The sequence below is a fragment of the Fonsecaea monophora genome (assembly GCF_001642475.1).
Source record: "Fonsecaea monophora strain CBS 269.37 chromosome Unknown Scaff1, whole genome shotgun sequence".
NCBI lineage: Eukaryota > Fungi > Ascomycota > Eurotiomycetes > Chaetothyriales > Herpotrichiellaceae > Fonsecaea > Fonsecaea monophora.
The window spans coordinates 463,108-484,107 of NW_019173932.1; the positions used below are offsets into that span (position 1 = coordinate 463,108).

The 21,000-nt window shown below is 52.8% G+C and overlaps 10 protein-coding genes across 10 annotated transcripts; 5 read left to right on the top strand and 5 right to left on the bottom strand.

The window, feature by feature from the left end:
• Positions 1-25: 25 nt before the first annotated feature.
• Positions 26-1,471, top strand: AYO21_00161 (hypothetical protein; the record flags this gene model as incomplete). The annotated part of the gene is made up of 1 exon (XM_022650151.1): positions 26-1,471. One exon carries the CDS (start codon positions 26-28, stop codon positions 1,469-1,471), a length of 1,446 nt encoding a protein of 481 aa, XP_022517477.1.
• Positions 1,472-1,946: 475 nt separating this feature from the next.
• Positions 1,947-3,098, bottom strand: AYO21_00162 (hypothetical protein; the record flags this gene model as incomplete). Its single annotated transcript, XM_022650152.1, has 3 exons — positions 1,947-2,341; positions 2,398-2,948; positions 3,004-3,098. 3 exons carry the CDS (start codon positions 3,096-3,098, stop codon positions 1,947-1,949), a joined length of 1,041 nt encoding a protein of 346 aa, XP_022517478.1.
• Positions 3,099-3,623: 525 nt separating this feature from the next.
• On the top strand, positions 3,624-6,302 carry AYO21_00163 (hypothetical protein; the record flags this gene model as incomplete). The annotated part of the gene is made up of 2 exons (XM_022650153.1): positions 3,624-4,274; positions 4,323-6,302. 2 exons carry the CDS (start codon positions 3,624-3,626, stop codon positions 6,300-6,302), a joined length of 2,631 nt encoding a protein of 876 aa, XP_022517479.1.
• A 373-nt stretch (positions 6,303-6,675) lies between these two features.
• Positions 6,676-8,337, bottom strand: AYO21_00164 (ubiquinone biosynthesis monooxygenase COQ6; the record flags this gene model as incomplete). Its single annotated transcript, XM_022650154.1, has 1 exon — positions 6,676-8,337. The coding sequence occupies one exon, from the start codon at positions 8,335-8,337 to the stop codon at positions 6,676-6,678; it is 1,662 nt and encodes a 553-aa protein (XP_022517480.1).
• Positions 8,338-8,692: 355 nt separating this feature from the next.
• Positions 8,693-9,286, bottom strand: AYO21_00165 (hypothetical protein; the record flags this gene model as incomplete). The annotated part of the gene is made up of 1 exon (XM_022650155.1): positions 8,693-9,286. The coding sequence occupies one exon, from the start codon at positions 9,284-9,286 to the stop codon at positions 8,693-8,695; it is 594 nt and encodes a 197-aa protein (XP_022517481.1).
• An 801-nt stretch (positions 9,287-10,087) lies between these two features.
• AYO21_00166 (hypothetical protein) lies at positions 10,088-11,753 on the bottom strand (the record flags this gene model as incomplete). Its single annotated transcript, XM_022650156.1, has 4 exons — positions 10,088-10,799; positions 10,876-11,299; positions 11,367-11,657; positions 11,732-11,753. 4 exons carry the CDS (start codon positions 11,751-11,753, stop codon positions 10,088-10,090), a joined length of 1,449 nt encoding a protein of 482 aa, XP_022517482.1.
• Positions 11,754-12,379: 626 nt separating this feature from the next.
• Positions 12,380-13,389, top strand: AYO21_00167 (hypothetical protein; the record flags this gene model as incomplete). The annotated part of the gene is made up of 2 exons (XM_022650157.1): positions 12,380-12,527; positions 12,623-13,389. The coding sequence occupies 2 exons, from the start codon at positions 12,380-12,382 to the stop codon at positions 13,387-13,389; spliced, it is 915 nt and encodes a 304-aa protein (XP_022517483.1).
• Positions 13,390-15,048: 1,659 nt separating this feature from the next.
• AYO21_00168 (hypothetical protein) lies at positions 15,049-16,740 on the top strand (the record flags this gene model as incomplete). Its single annotated transcript, XM_022650158.1, has 2 exons — positions 15,049-15,227; positions 15,276-16,740. 2 exons carry the CDS (start codon positions 15,049-15,051, stop codon positions 16,738-16,740), a joined length of 1,644 nt encoding a protein of 547 aa, XP_022517484.1.
• A 209-nt stretch (positions 16,741-16,949) lies between these two features.
• AYO21_00169 (hypothetical protein) lies at positions 16,950-17,748 on the top strand (the record flags this gene model as incomplete). Its single annotated transcript, XM_022650159.1, has 2 exons — positions 16,950-17,003; positions 17,062-17,748. 2 exons carry the CDS (start codon positions 16,950-16,952, stop codon positions 17,746-17,748), a joined length of 741 nt encoding a protein of 246 aa, XP_022517485.1.
• Positions 17,749-17,961: 213 nt separating this feature from the next.
• Positions 17,962-20,354, bottom strand: AYO21_00170 (hypothetical protein; the record flags this gene model as incomplete). Its single annotated transcript, XM_022650160.1, has 2 exons — positions 17,962-18,572; positions 19,745-20,354. The coding sequence occupies 2 exons, from the start codon at positions 20,352-20,354 to the stop codon at positions 17,962-17,964; spliced, it is 1,221 nt and encodes a 406-aa protein (XP_022517486.1).
• Between the last annotated feature and the right edge of the window lie 646 nt (positions 20,355-21,000).

The following is a 21,000-nucleotide window of genomic DNA, read 5'->3' on the forward strand; positions in this document are numbered from 1 at the left end:
AGCGTTGATTGAGTTGCGCGGTGGCATGTCTGGGGTGTTCCGATTTCTGAAAAAAGCTTTTGGATTCTCGAGAACCTCGGATCAGGTTGCCAGCGTCCTCCAAAATGCTGTCGCAAGAGATTTGACCCGGTTTGCAGAGGGCGACAGAGTCCTTGTGGATGGATCGAAGCTCACCTTTCCTCTGCAGCGGAACTCAAAGTACGCGTTTTCTAAGGGACAGCTCGCCTTGAACGACATTATCGGCAAGCCGGTCACTTCTACATACGTTCGATCCTCGAAAGGCTCACTGCACAAGATCGAACTCCCGTCGCTTGAGGACTACGTCACGCTCACGCCTCGGCTTGTGACCCCGGTCTACGCCAGCTATGCGTCGTCGATCGTCTCCTTGTTAGACATCCACCCTGAGCCACATACGGCAAACTCGAACCGCAATGTCGGAGCGCGTCGCCTGCAAATTCTAGAAGCGGGTACGGGCCATGGTAGTCTCACTCTGCACCTTGCTCGAGCCATAGCAGCTGCAAACCCACCTCCTCCAGCCATTGAGCTCCCTGTTCTACGCAGAGCCGTGGACAAGAAGTCCACACAGTCATCGCCTATTGCCGAAGATGATTCAGCCGGATCGAACTCGCTCGAGCGGCTGTGGGACGAATGGAAAGAGACACGTGGTGCGGTCCTACACACAGTGGAAGCGGTTCCTGCGAACAGCATCCACGCGGAAAAGGTGGTGCGTGGATTCCGCCGAGGTCTATACTGGCCACATGTGGATTTCTACACAGGAGATGTGAAAGAGTGGGTCGCACGCCACCAGAACTCCAAGGACGAGTTCCTCGACTACGTCCTCCTCGATATGCCTGGCGTACATAATCACATCCAAAATATTGTGCCCGCAATGCGCGACGCGGCCAAACTGGTCGTGTTTGTGCCCTCAATCACGCAGATCGCGGATTGTGTGAAGGTTGTTCGAGAGCTATCCTTGCCACTGAACATGGATAAGGTGTTGGAACTAGGTGAGGGTATCAGTTCGGGGAGGAAGTGGGACGTGAGGCTTGTGAAGCCAAGGAAAAGTACCACGCCCACGACCAATACGGAGACTCAACCGCTGGGTCACGAGCAGGAGCCCGTAGTTGTCTCAAGGCCTGGAAGTGAGAAGGAGCATCAGGGCAGCGCAATCGACGAGGCCATCGACGACGGGGAGCCTGCCGACGGCGAAATTTCCTCAACGTCGCAAGATGACCATCCAGTTATGGTATGCCGCCCGCTTGTCGGCGAGCGCACGTTCGGAGGCGGTTTCATCGCGCTGTTCAGGAAGGCCTCATCTGCATCCGCAGCTCTGGATGCGGAATGGCGCAAGAGTCACACAGGGAGGGCCAAGAGACGAAGTCGCTATGTATCTCGCTTTCCTCAGCCGTCTGGCTTGGGGGAGACTGATCCTGTGACGGACCGAAACCGACGATCAGCAGAACATATATAAGATCACCAATATTGTCGGTTTTGATAGGGTGGTGACCAAAACACACGATGGGTTTGTACAATAATACCGTCAGAGGAAAGATCGGCTCAACTTCAGTGTAAATCGCATTTATTTGCTCCTGTGCAGATACGCCAGAGTCGCGCATTAACGTCTTTTTTTTCTTTTCTCATTGCTCAGCCCTTTTTCTGTCTTCTCTTCATATATTGCCTCGGAGACATGCCACCTGATGCTACAGTCTAGACAGAAAAACACTAAACTCAAGCGTGTATAGCAACAAGAAGAAGAGGAAGAAGCAGGACAACGTCCCACAAAAGACAACCCTGTAGGGATCTTTGATGCAACACAAACGCCATGCACAACTTGGTAAATGCTGATCTCTCGTGGGCCTGTTGCCTTTGTGTTCAACACCAGCCTCCCCCCCGACCAAGATCTATTTCCAAAACCTCAACCCGACTCGACAAGCATGCGTGCGTGGCTACTTCAAAGTAACAGGCACGCTTGCCTTCGCCTTTTCCAAGACGCTCTCTGCGGCCGGCATAGCTCGGCTCTTGAGCTTGGCAGCGGCCTCTTTGAGCTTCTTCTGCCGCATGATCCGGATGTAGGAGAAGAGTAATAGGAAGAGTATTTCCACTCTTTCCTTGGTCATCATGAGGATGCCTTGCACCATGAGGCCCTTCATGAGTTGAGGACCAATCCCCTTGAAAAGCGCGAGTGGCCCTTCATGTTCGATGATATATGCCATCACTTCGGTGAAGGTCTTGAAGTGTTTGCCTTCCCGGGCTGGCGGAGGTCGGGATTGGAGGCCAACTTTGGCCACAATCAAAGGCTGGGTGCAGATCGTTGCGATCGACTTGGAGATGGCTCCAAGGACTGCCCGCGCGTGTCAGTACGATGTCACACCTTGACTCGAATCCCATTTGACTTACCAAAAGCCTCCCATGGGTGGAGTCTCTCCCGACCTGGGAACATAATGTCCTTCAGACGCTGATAAGCGCCGTATGTGATTGCGGGGTTGACGCAAAGCACGAGCGAGGCCTTGAGACCCCTCCAGAGGCCAGTCCAACCATCCTCACTGTGAACGACCTCCTTTCCCGTCTCCCACAGGCCCTTCTTGTGACCCCTTGGTTGTGTCTGCTGCCGCGTGGTGATGACTGCCACGGGGATTGTGAATATCTGAGCAATAGCTCCCGCGACAGCACCCAGGGACAACTCGGCAGCTGTGCCAGGATGGCCTCCGGGAACTGTTCGGTATTGTGTGTATAGCGTCCGCACTACTGAGTACCAGTAGAAGTAGGCGAAATTCGTCGAGGCAACACCGATCAAAGCACCGTTGAGGCCCGAGTATAGGCCGGCGACGCCGTCATGCTCGACGATCTTTTTGATGGCGTCCCAAGTCGACTCGTAGTGATGGTGCTCGGCCGTGTGCTGGTGTACATGGCCTTTCTTCTTTATCTGGACTTGTAGTCTTGTCTTGACACTGCGGGCTCCCATTAGTAGCTTATCTTGTGTCTTCCAATCTGAATTTGCCATACATGTCCAGCGGATAGACCAGCGCATTTGCAAGGACTGCGCCAGTTGCGCCTGCCACGGCGCTCTCCCACGGCGCCAGCTGCCCGGCTTTTGTCATGGCTTTGTCTGGGTGGCTCTTCGAGCGCTAAAGGAGGGGAGAGAGGAACGAGGTCGGGAGGGTTCTTGAGCTCAAAGCCGGACCTCTGTGTGCTGATATAGAAAGCCGGGTAGGCGGGAGTGTTGGAGGGACTGGGTTTCTTTCGGCTGGTCACAACGTCAGAGTTTGGAGGGAGCTGCAGCTGATATGGGTAAAGAAGAAAGAATGGTCGCGTAATTATTTTACTAGGGAAACATCATTGATCATTCCTCATCTGCCCGAGAGACATGGGCGATCTCGCATACGAAAAACCCCGTGGGACATGGATTGAGTGGCATCTGAGTGGCTCGGCCGTCGCAGCTCGATCCTGTCAAGCCGAGGTAGTGGCAATTCCGCTTGTCCACACACAGCCTGCGCTTCTTCGCTCACCCTTCCGTGGCCCATTCTCACTCTTCCGAATCCCGGCCCGCCTCCGATAATTTTCCATGGCCGCTGACGTTTGCGAGAAGCCCTTTTATCTCGAGCTAGTTGCCTAGCACCTAGGTAATGGATGACAGCCTCTCCAGGCTTGAGGAGCAGGCGCGCTCGATCGAGAGGACAATCCCATCTAAATCCACCGGCAAGGCAGTACTAGATGCCACCATCAAGACTGCCGAGTTGTACTTTCAGGCTCTTCGCCTCGCTGACAAGCCTTCAGACAAGCAGAGGCTCGACACCAGGTTCAACGAACTCCTAGCGCGGGCCGAGCGGCTCAAGGCAGCCCAGAATGAACAGAACATACTGGTCCCTGCGGCAGGATCGAGAGAGCTCCTCGAACCCCCTGTTTCGCGCCGCGAGCTCACGACGCGAGAGAAAATAATACTCCTGGAGGGTGGTAAACTGAATGGTTTCAAGTTCACTCCTTGGACGGCTCCACCATCCTCGGGTGAATTTGCCCTTCATGATGGCGACGCTTTATTCACAGACTCGAGGTCGCTGCCTCTGTCCACGGCGCAGCTTGAATCGTTTGATGGTTGGAAACGACCGCAGCAAGCACTTCCGTCAGTTCACTGCGACCCCAGTGGACATAATGGTATTGACGCGGCCGTCATGTATTTGCCTGAGCCTATGGACCTCGTGCAAGACATGACATCGGACTGTTCAGTGGTTGCGAGCCTGTGTGCTCTATCCTCCAGGGTAGAGCGTGGGTTTCCAAAGGTAGGATAGGAGCTTTGACAGCCCAGCTCGTTACTAACCCTCACTCAGATCCTGCGAAGTGTAGTGCATCCTTTCAACTATGAGACTGATCGAATGATTCTGTCGCCTAATGGAAAATACATTCTCAAATTATATTTCAATGGTTGCTGGAGAAGGGTCGAGATTGACGACTATTTACCATCCTCCAAGACTACCCGAGTTCTTCATGTGATTGATCGCCGCCATCCTAAGTTACTATGGCCAGCCCTGGTTGAGAAAGCATATCTAAAAGTTCGTGGCGGTTACGACTTTCCTGGGAGCAACTCTGGGACAGATCTCGCCGTGCTTACCGGGTGGATTCCTCAACAAGTCTTTCTCCACGACGAGGATGTCGAACCAGACCTCTTATGGGAGGAGATCATTACTCAGTTTCGAAGAGGAAATGTTCTCGTCACCATTGGAACTGGCAAATTACCCCGCCGGGAGCAAAGACACCTCGGTCTCGCAGCGGAACATGACTACGCAGTCTTGGACATGTCTACTAACGCTCATGCCAAAGAGATGCTCGTCAAAAACCCCTGGGCTGACGGAGATGTATGGCGGGGGGCGGCAAGGCGCCGACCGCATCGAAATGATGAAGAATCTCCAATTGACACGCCTGAAAACGAAGAGATGATGCCTGGCACCTTCTGGATGGACTTCAACAGCGTGTTCCAATATTTTGAGAATATGTATCTCAACTGGAACCCTGCGTTGTTTTCTTATCGAGAAGACCTTCACTTTTCGTGGGATCAGGCTAATGCCACGCCAACCGCCAGCTTGATCGTCAACAATCCCCAATTCGCAGTGGCAGCTTCTAGTACAGGCGAAATCTGGTTGTTACTACAGCGGCATTTTCGAACAGGAGACTACACGCAAGAGACGACAAAAGAAAACGGATATATCGGCCTCTCCTTGTATTTTTCTGACGGCAATAGAGTTATATCGAGTGAAGGGGCAAAAATACGGGGACCATTTGTGGACTCTCCCAATACCCTGTTGAGGTTCAAAGCTACTGCTCAATCGGGCTATACTGCAGTTTTGGTATCACAGGGCCTTCCTCTTGGGAAGATGAACTTTACAATCTCGGCTTTGTCGAAACATCCAGTAGCACTGTCGGAAGCACGACTGCCATATCCCCAGAAATTCAGCCTCAGTTCCGCGTGGACCAGGTCAAACGCTGGAGGAAACTCGGACTCAGCAAACTACTTGTCCAATCCCCAATTTCGAATGACCCTGTCCACTGCGCAGAGGATTGCATTAGTTCTGAGGATTGTGGGATCGGTCAAGCCTATCGCTGCAGCAGAACCCGATGTCAACGTCAAAATCCTGGTACTCTTCAGCAACGGGTCAAGGATTACCCGCCTTCGCCCGCGGGATGTTCTCGCGCACTCTGGAGACTACCGACGTGGGAGTGCTGTTGTTGAAACCAAGCTAGGACCTGGTACCTATACGATTATCTGCTCTACATTTGATGAGGGTCAATTTGCGGATTTCTTCCTCGATCTGTACTCGTCTGCGGGCGAGAGTATAACTTTGAATCAACTGCCAGCGGAAGGTGCTGGGCGATTGAGCATCAAAAGTAGTCCAGCAGTGTTCCACAGTTCCACAGATCGCCTGCTCGCGCCGCTTACGGTGTCGAGGCTATCTCGGATCTCGTTCGTTGCGCGATACGAAATCGTCACCACTGCACGAGCGCACTCCTCCCTCTTCAAAATGACACTCGAGCGAGGTCAAGGGCCGTACAAGGACATTCTCGCGACGAGCGAGATCGACAACGAGGAATTCAGCAGTATCTCTTCAGGTCTTCGGATTATCGATATCGATCTGCACCCGTCGCTGTGCGGGCCTGGCTCTAGTGGTCTCTGGCTTGTTCTCGAGCGACTGCCGCAAGGTGGTCAGAGCGATGGAGAGGACGGGGTCACCGAGAAGAGCGATGAGATTTTGCACGTCGAAATGTTTACGGATGAGAGGGTTGAGCTGGGCGCCTGGGGCCTGGGAGATGGTTGATCGAGGGCGCAATTCATGAAAGAATGGGGCGTTGGCTTTGTGGCAACCAGTGGGATCTGGACAGCAACATTGGTATAAGCAAGCAGTTGGCGTCTAAAACCCGGCTGGGCTGGCCGTTGGATCCTTTGCAACATTTTTATTCATTTTTACCCCTTAAAGTCTGTATACAAATTGAAAGTTCCTAGGTATTTAATACAGATTGCAAAACAGTCAACAGGAAACGCCCCCATTGTCACTCTGTCCAGAAGGTAAAATCCTCTGGGTACACACTGAGCACACAGATATGTTTGCTGTCTCTCGAGCCACGCCACAAATGCGTCGTCACATTTCTCCCCGTTTGTGGTTCGTGAAACCTCGGAAACCACGACCTAGCTTAGGTGGCCTGCTTCATGATCAAACTCTTGAGTCCGGGCACGACGCCCGAGCCCACGACCTTCATGCCCAGGCCCCGCGCGGTGCCGACCAGCCTGCTCAACATGCTGCCGTCTCCGGCACTGCCCATCTGGTAGAGCCAGTTGAGGGCGTCGACGCCGCCGGCCATGACGAGGCCCTTGCCGAATCGAGCGGCGTTGTAGCGCTCCAGGGCGAAGGCGTCGCCAATGTCCATGCCGTGCTCGACGGCGTAGGCGACCGCGTCGGCGAGTGCGGCGGCGTCACCGAGGCCGAGGTTCAATCCCTGCCCCGCGAGCGGGTGGACGGTGTGCGCGGCGTCGCCGATCAGGGCGACCCGCGGCCCGGTGAGGGACGTCGCGTGGCGCAGGCGCAGCGGGAACGACGCGAGCGTCTTCTCCTGCACGCCGGTGATGATGGGCGGGGCGCGCGCGGTCGGCGGAGGCTGCGTGTGTTGGAGTCGCCAGCGGAGTTCGTCCTCGTGTTGTGCCGCCGCATCCTCGGCGCATGGCAGGCTGAACATGTACTTGATGTCCGTTTGCGACAGCCTCAGCGCGGCGTTGATCATCGCCAGCTGCGCCGCAGGTGGCAGGGACTTCAAGTATGCGGCGTTGGCGGGCGTCGTGGACCACACCAGCGATGCGTGGTTGTTTGGGAGAGGCAGGATGGCGATCGGTCCGCCGAGCTCGGGAAGGAAGCGTTGGTATGCGGTTGCGCGGTTGCCGAGAGGTTCCTCGGAGAAGAGGTCAAAGTCGTCAGCGTTGAGGCTGTCGTCGGCCGGTTGCACCGTGAGTGTAGCGACTACGCCGTGCCGGTTGTAGTCCCAGCCGTGGGATGCGATGCCCGCGAAGGTGCGCACGGGCGAGTTGAAGCCGTCGGCGCCGACAAGGAGGCGGGCTGCTATGGTAGATAGATGTTGTGACGAAGGCGAGGATGGGGAAGGCGTCTTTGGTTCGAGGGCAAGAACCGGCCAGGTGGACAGGTTGAGCCCGTTGGGATCGTCTTCGCCGTTCGTGATGGACGAGACGCTAGTGTTGGAGAACAGCGACGATTCCGCGCCGAGCTGGGCGATCCGCTCGAGGAGACCTCTCGTCAGATTTGCGTTCTCGGTCATCGTCGCCACGGTGCTCGGAGGTGCGTTGTATTTGCTGGTCTCGGCCGTCCAGTCGAATTGCAGAGTTGCGTCGTTCGCAGCGTCCCAGACTTGCATCTCATCGTAAGCTTGAACGCGAGACTGGTCGACATGTCCCCATGCACCCGTCGTCTCGAGAAACGAGACAGACGAGGGCGTCAGGCTGCTGGCGCGATTCGAGTATTTATCTTCCGGTAGACTCCATTGACGGAGCTTGGGCAGATCTTGGGTCTCGATCAGGGCCGTTTTCAGATGTGATGTTATGGGCGACGACTCTGTAAGAAGGTTAGCTGTCGTCCCCTCGGTGACGACCAGGCAGGGGGGAAACAACGAACTTAACGCTGCTTGGAGAGCCAGGCCAGCTGGTCCGCCACCAACTGTCACGATGTCGAAGATCTCGGGGGCTGATGATGCTTTAGTGGATGCGAATCGTCTCCGTCTGCTTGAGGTCAGGCTTTTCCGGCATTGGATGCAAACGAAGCGCGTGTCGGCAAGAGACAATTTCGCCGGCATCTTGATGAGGCTCTGCGCGTTCGTGTTGTCGGAAGCTTACAGGAATCAATGTATCCGAGGATTCACCATCGCTGATTCTGTGGATGTGATGGAAGGATGAAGCCAGGGAAGCAAGTGTTGAGGTGAGAGAAACTAATCTTTGAGCCAATCACGATCGACTCTCGGCAGCCTTGCTCAGCCTCGTCACACCATTTACCAACGAGGCTGGAGACGCCAGTATCTTCGATAGCAGGATACAAGTATATACACAATATGGACCTGTAATTACTAGACTCCACACCACTGACCCTGATAGTCAGTCACCAGTGTCCTGACATGTATTTGCAGGTCCAATCGAAATTGTCTCTAAATTTTCTCAATGTCGATGGGTGAATCCCAAGGGACCTTGAGCATAGCGGCCGTTCACATAATACAAACAGACATCCGTGTCACCCACGCCATCCAATCTATCGTAAACATGCTCGACTTCGCCAAAAACCACCATATGGTCTCCAATTTCCACTGCCTTTTCGGGCAGGTACCGGCACCTGATCTGAAATTTTGGGAAATATTGAATGATAGGAGGTGAGTTGGGTCGGAATGCTGGCACTGTATCAGAGCGCCACCGCGCGAACGAAGCCAGTGTTCCATCTCTCCGGTGAAAAGGCGAAGAGGCGTTGCCGCGCGCAAATTTCTCAGCGATTTTTTGTCCCATCTGATCGCAGAGAAACAGATGCACGTTGAAAAGGCCCGAAGTTTTGATGGCCTCATATGTTGACGACAGCTGCTTGATATTGAAAGAAACAATCGGCGTCGGATCTAATGTTACAGTGTTGAAGGAAGATACGGTTGCTCCTCGCCATGCAGAAGGATCACCATTGGTGCTGATAGATATGTCGGTCGAGGTAATAACGGCAACGGGATGGGGGACGTGGCGCATTAATCCCTTGACCCTCTCGTGAAGAGACATTTCCCACCTCACCTGCGACTGGGCATGCTGGGCTCCCTGACTTGTTGGACTTTCGGACTTTGCGGAAATGGTTCCGGAGTCGACCTTTCGAACTTGGATTGAATCATTCAATGATTCTGAATCTGCCTCGAGACCAGCTTTTGTGGCTTTAGAACCTTGATTGGTTGTTTTCGAGCTCAGTCGCCTGGTAAGGTGTCGGGAATTTGTCGTCTTTGAGTTAGTCGGTGGCTGAGGACATGTTCTCGTCAAGTTTTGGCGTTGACAGAGGCTGACATTTTCACGCAAGAAAGAGAAGTTGCGCCGACAGCCGCGACAGACTGTTTGAAACCCGATCACTTAGTAGTGTCAACAGGAGAAATAAAAGAAGGCGCCGTTGTGCTCTTACGATGTACAGTCCCTCTTTTGGCCAGGAGTGAGCAGATAGAGGTTAATGCTGGTAGATTGCCCGAGACACGTAGAGGGCTCATGGCAATGACTGGAGAGGGACAAGGGGCCGACGCCTTGCCATCAGATAGAAATTCTTATGATATACATATCTTCCAGTCATGAATCTAGAACCCAAACTGGATACATCGGGGAATAATTGGCGACAGACAATTCCAACAAGTTGGTTACTGGGTTGGAAGCTCGTCTCCCCTGGAGAAAATGAAATCTCTTGGCATATTTTCCACGTTTGTGCACCAAACGCCTTTGTCGACAGCCTCACACCTTCGCAGCTGTAATCAACTGGCCTCTGTTCCCATCAACACAATGAAAAGGTGAAGCTGTCCCGTACTCCGGCTATGCAAGTGAGGCAGTTGATCAACTCCCCGTACTTAACCCGTCTGAGGAAGACATCGCCGAGGAGAAGATGTCCTCAGCAGGTCTATCAAACACCAGGCCAATCCACATGACCGAGTCCATCATGTCACGAAATCCAGTCCATGAATCAATTCCATATCGTTTGATGGTGGATTTCAGCCAAGGACTCAGCCAAATATCACTAGTGTCTTCGAGCACTGTAATACGGCCAACTACAAGAAGCCAAAGTAACAGCGGCCGCCATTTGTCGTCCAAGGTGTCAAGGCCAGCAAGAGCTTGTTGGTAGGCAGAGGACAATGTTGTCCTTCGTACCCTGAAATCTGGCAGCTGTAAGAAGACTTGCGAGGAGAAAGCCAATAGACCGAGCCGGATAGCTGCGTCAAGCGAACCAGTCGCAAAGCTCATGTGGAGAAGGCGATACATAACTGAGGCAGTTGCTTCGAGCAGAAATTCTTCCGAGAGCTTGCGTTTAGTCCTGGCGGCGCGGTTGATCTGGAGGCAAAATCCCTTCAGAGCTCTCCAGACAGTGGCCAGATCTTTGTCGATCACGTTGAGGAATCGCTCATGGTAAAGCCTGCAAGTTGTTGCGTCGGTCGATTCTGGAACGGATACCAACATTAGGTGCGGAAATGGCCTATAGGCCTCACCAGAAGAGCAAGCCGAGAAGAATGTAGGCGTGAGGCCGGTTTCGATTGCCAGTCCGATGTCGCATCTGTGCAACTAATCAGCATTTTACCAGACAAGAAAATCCGTGAGCAAAGTTGTCAGAACGGTGCAGGGTTTCATACCTAAAGATCTCGATGGCGAGTCTCGTCTTAAGCAAAATGGTCTCAATGCCTCCTCTGAGATTGATCATCATGCAAAGGCCTTCCATGTGACGCTTTGCGGTGTCATAGTCTCCAATCATACGAGCGTGAAGTGCGAGGGCAATAACCACCATCATAGTGGGAAGGGCAATTTTCAGGTCCTCATCTGTCGAGTCTAGTCGCTCGCGTAGCAGCTGAAGTGCCTTTGAGAAATGTGGAGATGTGCCATGGGGGGCTTTCTGATCTTCACGACCTCGCATTAGTTCAATGTATGCATGAGTTCCCAACGCAGTGGCGTGAAGGAAGGCTGCATCGGACGCCATGGGGCCGACCAGCACCCTCTCTCTTTTGATGAAGGCAATGCATGGCGCCAATGGAACAGTGGCTTGCCTTGCGAGAGAAGCATCTGCATTCCGCTTGCTGTCAGTCCTCTAGCTTCAAGCAGGAATCCACAGGAGCAAGATGAGACATACAAGTCAGAATATCGGTGATTGCGGACGGCTCAATCTCGTCTGCCAGCTGGGTGAATGACCACTCGGACCCAACCTTTTTCGGGATAATCGAGGATGATTGTTGTATTGGTACTTTGCCACCAGTTGAGGAATCCCACGCCGGTTCCGCCTCCCAGGGCAGGGTATCTTTCGGTCTGGCCCGCCGAGACTTCCCCAAATTCTTGCCTAACATCACATGGCTCCGTATGAGCTTGCGTGTCTGTGCATCATTTTTCTTCGTCGTCCCCGCGGACACGATAAATGGCATGCCTGCTGTCAAACGGGATGTCAGCATCAGGACCCATGGGTCTAGATGAACCGCTTTGTTGATTGCCCCAAGGACTTACGCGACGGGATTGCTTGAGGCATTATGGAGGCCTTTGCACAGTCAATGCACGGGAGACGTCAAGTCCGTCAAGAATTTGCCCTGATCGAGGCTGCCTGGTTTAGGTGCCAGTCGACGAGGTGGACTTTGCCAAAGCGAGGCTGTATTGCTTTCTCTTTCTGGCTAGGGTCAATAACTCCGTTGCAGAGAAGATTCTGCATGGTCAATAGGCATCCAACTCGATTGCGAGGCTTTTTCGAGCTGGGATGGCGCAACCTGCTGTTCATTGTTTGAGGTTTGTTTCCAGGCGGAGAATCTAATGCACATATTATTTGCCATTTCCGGTTTAGACTGGGAAGGCTAAACCCTTTTGGATCAAGGGAACCCGACTATCCAGCCTTATCAGGACAATCCCATGGCAATGTCCGGCCAAATGATATTGACCTGGTACTAGTCAGTTGGATGGTTGACTTTTCCCCAACCTATGAAGCGGCATGTTGTCAACTCGGCGCCGAACGGTTTCTTGTGTGAGGTGCACAATGGTACATCCACCTATATATATGACCCGAGAAGCACAGTCTCTGCTGTCACTGGTGCAGTCTGTCCATTCCAGGATCCTACTCTTCGATCACACATTTGTCAAGTCCAATTCAACGAGGACCAGCTCACGATGCCTTCCTCTCGGGACCTGCCCCCTATAACAACTCCATTCTTTCCAAGGCTCTTCTACAGAAACCAGTTTGTCGCCAAACCTCAGCGGCCGCCAAAGGGCACCGACCTCTCGGGGCAGGTTGTAATTATCACAGGAGGCAATACAGGTATATTTCCCCGATATGGACCACAATATTTCGTGGGGAGACATGGCCATCGTGGTTTTGAGTAGTGTTGACATCTGCTAACACAAGTTGTCCAGGTTTGGGTTTGGAGAGCGCCCGTCAACTGCTCTCTCTCAATCTCTCACGTCTGATTCTCGCAGTCCGTTCTAGTCAGAGAGGGGCGGAAGCAGCAAAAAATCTCCATGCCACCTATCCACGAGCGACCATCGACGTTTGGCAATTGGACATGGCCTCCTATGATTCAATCCAGGCATTTGTTCAACGCGCAGAGAACGAGCTGACACGCCTCGATATCATCATTCTCAATGCTGGCAGATGGACGTACAATTTCACCAAGTTGCCTACTACCGGTCACGAGGAGATCTTCCAGATAAACTACCTTTCGACCGTTTTCCTTGCTATCTTGATGCTTCCCGTTTTGAAAAGCAAAGCTTCAGCGGGAAAGCCAGGCCGCTTGACCATCGTCAATGCTGCGCTGTCCCTGACCGCGAAATTCCCGACCAAGGACAGAACCCCTTTGCTCCCTTCATTCGATGATCCAAAGGCATTCAACATCAGCGAGACGTACAACACGTCCAAGGTGCTGGCGCACATGTTCCTCTGGAAACTCGTCGACTATGTCTCGGCTGACGACGTCGTCGTGAACCTCGTGGACCCTGGCTTTGTCAAAGGAACACGACTCGCGCGGGATGCACCGAGGATTATGGTGGCTCTCGGTCAGATATTTGCTGCACTCACCGCCAGAAGTACCCGCGATGGTGCCTCGACGTATGTCGATGCCTGTCTGCTCAAAGGGAAGGAGTCTCACGGATGCTTCATAATGGGCTGGCAGATCAAACCGTAAGTTGCTCATGATTATCCCGGTCTACTGTGTTATTGTCTTGCTAAACAGGGTTGCCTGTCAAGGTTTGCGACCATGTTGTACACGCCCGAAGGGAAAGCTGTTACCGATAAGCTGTGGCGGGAAACAGTCGATGAATTGAGCTTTGCCAGGGTGCAAGACATCCTGGAGTCAATGAAGAGACATTGATCTCCTTCTTCAGCGGGATCAAAAAGGGGGTGCATCTGTTTGGCTGTTGTTAGGAAAGAGGGCGCCAGAAGGACTGTGGAGGAATTCTCATGCATATTCGACAAGCTTTTGCTTCTCTTAACCTTGGATTCTAATCCAACACAATTATTTATCTGGGTGTAGCATTCACAAATAGCGATTAGTCTTCGTGGACTCCTACGAAACTTGTCCCCGTGCTGCTGACACACGGCGAGAAATCCGAGATACTCGGCATTTGATCATCTCAGTGCTGGTGGTCATCTCCACCACCATAGCCGATCTTTGCGACACCGAAGCAGCATCAGTCTCATCAGTCACAACTCTCCACCATATAAGGCTTTTCCCGTAGCTCTTGACCAATACAACGAACGTCCAGACATTGTGCTCTGCGACAAAGCCATCAAGAGGACGCCCGAACCCGAAACCCGCCTGCACTAGCGAAGACCCGAGCAGGAACAATATACATCATGCAGGACATCGAAGAGGCTACTGTCACTTTTCGCAAGTCCAACTTGACGACCAAGTGGTTGGCAAAGGATCGCTTAACACTCCTTCAATTGGCAGAAAAGTCTGGGCTGAAGCCTGACTACGGTTGTCGGTCTGGTGCGTGTGGAACATGTGAAGTCAAGCTCTTGAAGGGGACCATCGATGGTATCTTGGAGGGAGACGATGGCGTCCTCATATGCAGCTCTGTCCCGGCAAGCGTTGAGGTGGAACTTGAACTTTGAAGCGGCACCTTCGTATGTGGAGGGAAGCAATTGCCGCAGCCTTTGACAGAGAGCTCGTCTCAAGGCCAGGAAGCGCAGGATCTTCGGGCTCGTGGAGAGGTCAGGAACGAATGTTTGGCTGCGGGCCTCATGTCTCGTTCACGCGTGGTCGGGCAGGGAGAGTAACTCGGTAGACAGACAGGCCTGGGGTTGCCCTGTGAATTCAGGGGAAGGAGAAAGCCGATGAGATTGGAACTGACGGTTGCAGGGAGCAAGTATGGCGATGACTGCGAGGATCATCACTACATGAACAACAACAGACGGACAACTGATTGAGACGTCCACCTGGCATCAGTCAGAACAGACAGCACTGTTTCTGCCTTGGCCCAAACCTCAGCCACCTCTTATCCCCTTCTCAACCGCACCTGGTCAGGGCGTGAGAATATTCTCAGTTGTTTCCTCACCCTACCTACTCTAGGTCTAGATACAGAGAGACAGAGAGAGAGAGAGAGTCCTTCTTTCCCACTTCCAACTTCTAGACTCTCCTCTGTGGCACGGACCTTACGCCGTCCCTGGGTGCCTGCTCCCCTAGAGTCAACGGTCACGTATGTTTAATCACTACGATGACCCAAAACAACCTGTCCTGAAACACATTGTCACTGCAGCGCCTTGACTTTCTCCACGGACTGGAGCCTTTCAGCACTTCTGTCTCATTGTTTTATCCACATGAGTATCAGCTTAACCGACGATGCCCTTCCCCAGCCTGCGGCGGCGAACCGTCAACGAGGCAACCCAGCTGCCAGACGAGCACAAGTCTCCTTCGCCCTCACCATCACCAAGAGCTCGCTCAGCCACCGTCCCTGGCCTTACCCCCCGCAAAAGCTTGTCATCTCTCATCGACTCGGTCAGGAAGAGAGGAAATCCAAGGTAAGTCAAGACTGTGTAAGGTCAAGCAGCCGCTGACAAGATCCACAGTCCCTTGCCAACCAGATCCCACCATGATGCCCTCGAGCAGGAACTATACTCCGTCTACGATGCCTCGAATCCTGACCACGACCCTGATCGAGCCGGTCGAAGTCCCTCAGCAACAGACAAAGACAAGCGCTACTATCGGACACCAAGCCCTCATCCTCTCAAAATGTCAGCCGCGTCTTCTCTCTCAAGATTGTCCAAACTCAATCGTGGCACCCCCAGCGGCAGAAGTTCAGACCTTTCCCAGGCAGGATCACCCCCCAAAACTTTCCTCGAAACGCTAGCAGACGCTATCCGAGCCCCAACTTCATTATTCTACAAGGAGAATAAGAGCAGCTCAAAGACGGAGGACAGCAACACCTGGATCAGCAAGCCTCCGTCCCCGGCAAAGAGTACCAGTCCGAAGAAATCTGTCAGATTCAAGCCCGGAAAATCAATCATCGAGGATGAACCGAGGTCTTCTCCCATCGACATTCCCAGAGCAACGCCCTCTCTGCCTCCTGTTCAGCTCGCGAGCACGCCGCTCTTGCAATGCTTCGGGAATGACCATCCACATCTCATCCCCACCGGCAGGCCTCCTCCTCCGCGAGTACTGGATTCCACCATCAACTTCCGCCAGGCGATGGCTGCTGCCCAGACTTCCATCACTGAGGACGAGCTACGGGATGTCTTCTCAGTCGGCACCCCAGCGTCAGAACTTACAGTGCCCTTGCCTGGTGTGAATATCTCAGTGGAGAATCGGTTGAGCGAAGCAAGGGATGGACGTGAGATGGAATATCAACAGGGTATGCTTCAAGAGTACGATAACCAGTTTTCCAGCAAAGAACTGGAGCCTTGCCGATCTGCAGACATTGTCATTGAGACAGACTTTGTCGCCAACAATGAACGAGTCCAAGATTTACCTGCAGGCAATTACGTCGAAACCATAATGGCAACCACTGGACCACATTTCGCCTCCGATCCATGCCAATATGATGGGAGCCCAAGGGAGTCCATATCCTCCAACGACAGCAGTCATGATGTCGTATTCCCTGGGCTTGCAAACACTCTCGTCGCTACATCGGATGTTGAACTCGAGGAGACCGCCACCGTTAAAGACAGTACGGAGTCGGATTGCTCTGATGGACCATCACTCATCTTGGCGCGTTCGACATTGATGACTGCTGAAGGCGAGGACATATGGCAAGGAAATCCAACCCATGAAGACATTCGTCTCCGTTTTAAGCACCCGGAATGCTATGGGCCCATAGATTCTCGTGATTCTCGTGATATGGACAGCGCCTCGGGCTTGAATGCAGACTCGCAGCCAACCACGCGCGTCAAAGCAGCTATGACTCCGTCGCCAGACTCGACTGCAGAGTCGAGCCCGATCCAACTTCCACCATCTGCCGCTTCTCGTGACTTGACCACAGAATTGAAGAGAAAGAGATATCAATATCCGACCTCCGATGGAGTGGGTGACAAATAGCCTGCTATCCTTGAACCTGTTGCTGATTTCCATTCTAGGATCCCTATTTGTATGTACCGGAGAGTTTTCTTCACAATCCACCTTGGGTTGCAGAGCTCGCCCTTCGGTGCGACAGACCATTTCCAGAAAATAGACCAAGACAACTTTCTCCATTCTACCCTGGTCTTCGAACTGAGAGACACGAGAGATCAACGTCGATGACAGGAACTATGAGTGAAAGCGAACCTGACGGCGGAGCTTTCTTGTATCCGGAGCACACCGAGGTGGGCTTTCCCTGCCCATGTAGCTCAAGCGATCGATGCAAAGGCTAACAACGAATAGGACCAAGTGGAGGCTTCTTCTCGGAACCTGGACAGGTTCGAAACATCGTCTGATATGTGGCCAGCAGAACAGTCCGCACCGATTACGCCGTCTCCGTCATCTGTTCCGCTACCCTTGTCCATTCGTCCCTCAGCAAGAACCTATGACAGATTGCATGCCGATGAGTCTGGGCCATGCCCTTTTGCAAATGAGCTAGGGTCATTAAACCTGGGCGACACACGTACTGAACAAAATGAGTTCGAAAAGAGCCCCAAGGCTATTGAGCATAGCCTGGAAAACAATTATGCTGGCTCAGGAGGCATTTTGCCTCAGATTTTGCGTGATACAGAGGAAGAAAAGCTAGCCAGAGCTGCTGAGGTCCTAAAAAGATTCATTCATCGAAAGGCCAGCGGTTCAAACTCCTTGCAGGATCCGACTATCGACACCGAAGGCCACTCTGCCCGTGAGCATACAACAAGAATTCCTCGGTTGAAGCGTCTCCAGGGCCAAAGCTCAGAGCAGGAAATGGAGGCCTTGACTAAACCTCCGTTGGATCGAGGAAGATCGGCGACAATCGAAAGCAAATGGTCTGCAGGAAGCGAAATCTCCCAGGACAGCGGTTCGGGCGAAACCCTGCGGACAGCGATTTCCACAGACCCTACTGAAGGTATGGATGAGGACGAACGGATGTGCAAGGGCATTGTTTGACTATGAAGGATATCAAGTCGAGTGGCATGCCTGCTTTGAGAAACTACAGGTATCCGCAAGACGAAGTATATCTTATTGGCAAGGACCTTCATTTTGGAATCGAATGGCAATGGTCAAGCCTAAGCATGAGGTACATTGCATCAGGATAGCATGATATGTGAATAGAGAGCACTTGAATCATCCGGTGGCATCTGATCAAGGATGCATTTTCTGTCAGGGTGGACCTGATTCACTAACACCCATCTTGTTGGCGGCCTCTCTAGCGGCTCTATGTTTACTCACGCTGCCCTCCATACCGTGACGAATAGCCTCGATGTCTCCCGGAATTATCATCTCGAACGTGTCCCGAATGACGGCGTAGTCATAATAGCCGCATCTTGCAATGGGTTGTGTCTTTGCGACATCGATTTTGCCATCAGCCGTCAAAACCCGGTCGTCGATATGAATACCGACGACCTTGCCGATGACGATATCGACGGTGCCCATTGGCGGATTGCAGGGCAGGCGCAGCGTGGAGTGGTACTCACACTCGAAGCGGACGGGCGAGGCCTTGACCATGGGCACGGGAGTCTTGAGCACGGTTGACCAGACCTTTTCGAGGGCGGCGCGTTCAAATTCGTCGACGCCGTAGGGGACCTGCTCTGCGGAGACGTTGACGGCCTCGCGCAGCTCCCACGTCGCGAGTTGCCAGCAAAACACGCCCGTGGCCTCGACGTTGCGCACCGTGTCCTTGTGCTGGCTCGAGGGTGTCTGGTTCGCCGAGAACATGACCATCGGTGGGTCGAAGGTCAGGTTGTTGAACTGGCTGAACGGCGCGAGGTTGGCTGTTCGGCGGGGTTCTGTCGTCGTAGAGGGGGATAATAGTGAGGCTGGCCTTGTTGTGGTCGATGTCGATGGTGTGGACTCTGATTCTGGCCCCTCTTGGGGAGGCGAGATGGTGCTGATCCAGCCTATTGGGCGGGGAATGACGCATGCCTGTTGTCTTCATCCCGTCCCCTTGGGGATACAAGTGTGAGAAAATGCTGAGGTGAAATAGCAAAATGGCGACGAGTATACATAGACAGAGAAAATGGGCAGTATGTCAAGACTACCTAGTATCCTACATACCAGCCTTGTTTGGTAGGTAGGTACCTAGGTATGTACCTAGGTAACTAGACGGATGGAAATACGAATGATGACGGAGAGCGCGTGTCGCGCCAACAGGGAGTAATTGACTGTGAACGTGGCTGACTGAAGAGACTGAGGTGACTGACCTTGAACGGATCATATGGCAGATTATGCTCTGTCTTGCCTGGTTCGTAGAACATCTTTTCCGGTGTGGTTCTCCGTTGCAGCAGCGGTTCGAATTGGAATGTAATGTATTTGTAAAGAATACCACCACGGTAGGGTGTGTGCAAGGTGCTTCGCAAGGTCCGGGTGACTCGACGAGTACCTAAAAGTGGCACACGAATATAGGTTAATCCATGAATATACCTGTATAAAATACAGACCTACAAATAGGTATAATATATGCCATACATATATCTACCGCCCGGGGCCCCGGAGGAGTGGGGGTTGCCTTAATATTCAATGCTTGTAACTCGGTACTCCATACCCCAACGCAACCTCCAGACTGCGGACATGACGAATGATCATTCTGGGCACGAACCGGATCGGGGATCTGCCAAAGTAGGCCGACGAGTCGGAGAATTGGGACGAGACAAAGAGGGCTGACCGAGCTACTGCACTCGGAATAGTAGGGTCGCGAAGCTCAATGGAAAAGATTTATTGGGGTTTCCGAGATGCCAGTGCGGAATGGATGCTTTTCCTTTTCCTTTGTACGGGAATCTAGAGAAGTAATAGATGCGTCAATAGTGGTGATATTACAAAGCATAAATAGATCCCGGCCCGCCATCAAAATGCGACCCACTCTGCGCTTATCGACTGTGCAAGCACTTTCAATTGTCCTCGTCCCTATTGGGGATCGTCTTGCAAAAGCCGTCTCTGGCTTCCCTACCTTGCATCCTCTCCAGATCGCGTGGCTTGCGTAGCTTGCGTCTGTCTCTTCCGTCTCCTTTCAGTGCCTTCTCATCCCGAATGGCTGCACTTTTGCGGTGCGGGTATTGCTCCAGCTCACGATGTTGAACCGAAACTGCCCAACAATCATCTGCTTGAATGCTTCGCGAGAGCTCCTCCGCAAAAGTGACACTGCGATGTTTGCCACGTTCACACATGATACCGACAACAAGAGTGGACGGCGCCGCAGACGACGAAGGTGAATCTGCGCTTATGTCGATCCCTTGGCGGGCAAGTTGCATCTCACCCATCTTCTTCCGCACGGCCTCGAGAATCAAACTCAATCTTGCAGCTGCGCCGCGGTTGGCCATGACTTCCTTACGCAGATGAGAGGACAATCCCGTGTGCGTCTTCCAGAGTTGGGCAGGAGGATTTTTCATGTCCCTCACAGAAAAGGTAAGCTGCTCGACGGTGCCTGGCTCTAAGAGGGTGAGGGGACCGTGGGCATGACCATAGGAGATGATGATGAGCTCGAACTTCGACACGGTCTTTGCCGCGGCTTCAGACATCTCTGGTCTGCAAATCGGCTCATGGTGGTCGAAATCTTCCATGACTGACGCTGTTAATGGAATACGCTGCGCCTTGGACTCCTCACAGTGTAAGAGAAGGCATTTTGCAATCGCGGCTGTGACCGGGCCGTCTCCTGAGGTAGCTTCACCTCAGATATCGATCACTGCACGTGGCGCCTAGATCTCTTCTGTGATGGCGGGCAAATAATGGCCACGGCCATAGAGGGACCAACACCATGGCAGTGAACAGCCTCTCGAGCGAGACAAGATTGTGTCACGGTTCAATTTGCTTGGCAAATCACGTGACTACGGCCCTTTGGCATCGCTGACTGATTCTTACGCAATCAACCCCGCGGAAGGTTTTCCGATTCTAACCAACCACCAACCGGCTTTTCTTCGATGTTCTTCCTGCGCCGCGGCGTTGCAACAAAACAAATGCTATTCAAGCTCTTCATAAGCTGCAAGTTGCTTGTCCAATGCTGATGGTGGGATCGTCCTTGCCATTTCTAGCATATTCGACTGTCTACGGTATCTTGAAGGTATAAGTAACTTCCTTTTCCTTTCCATGAAGCAAATCCACTCTTTTTTGACCACAACCGCGACCACAACCATATACAGCAGTAAACTGGCTTTGACCAAGACATTTCTTCGACAAGCCAGACCTATATTCAGCGACATCACTCGTCCC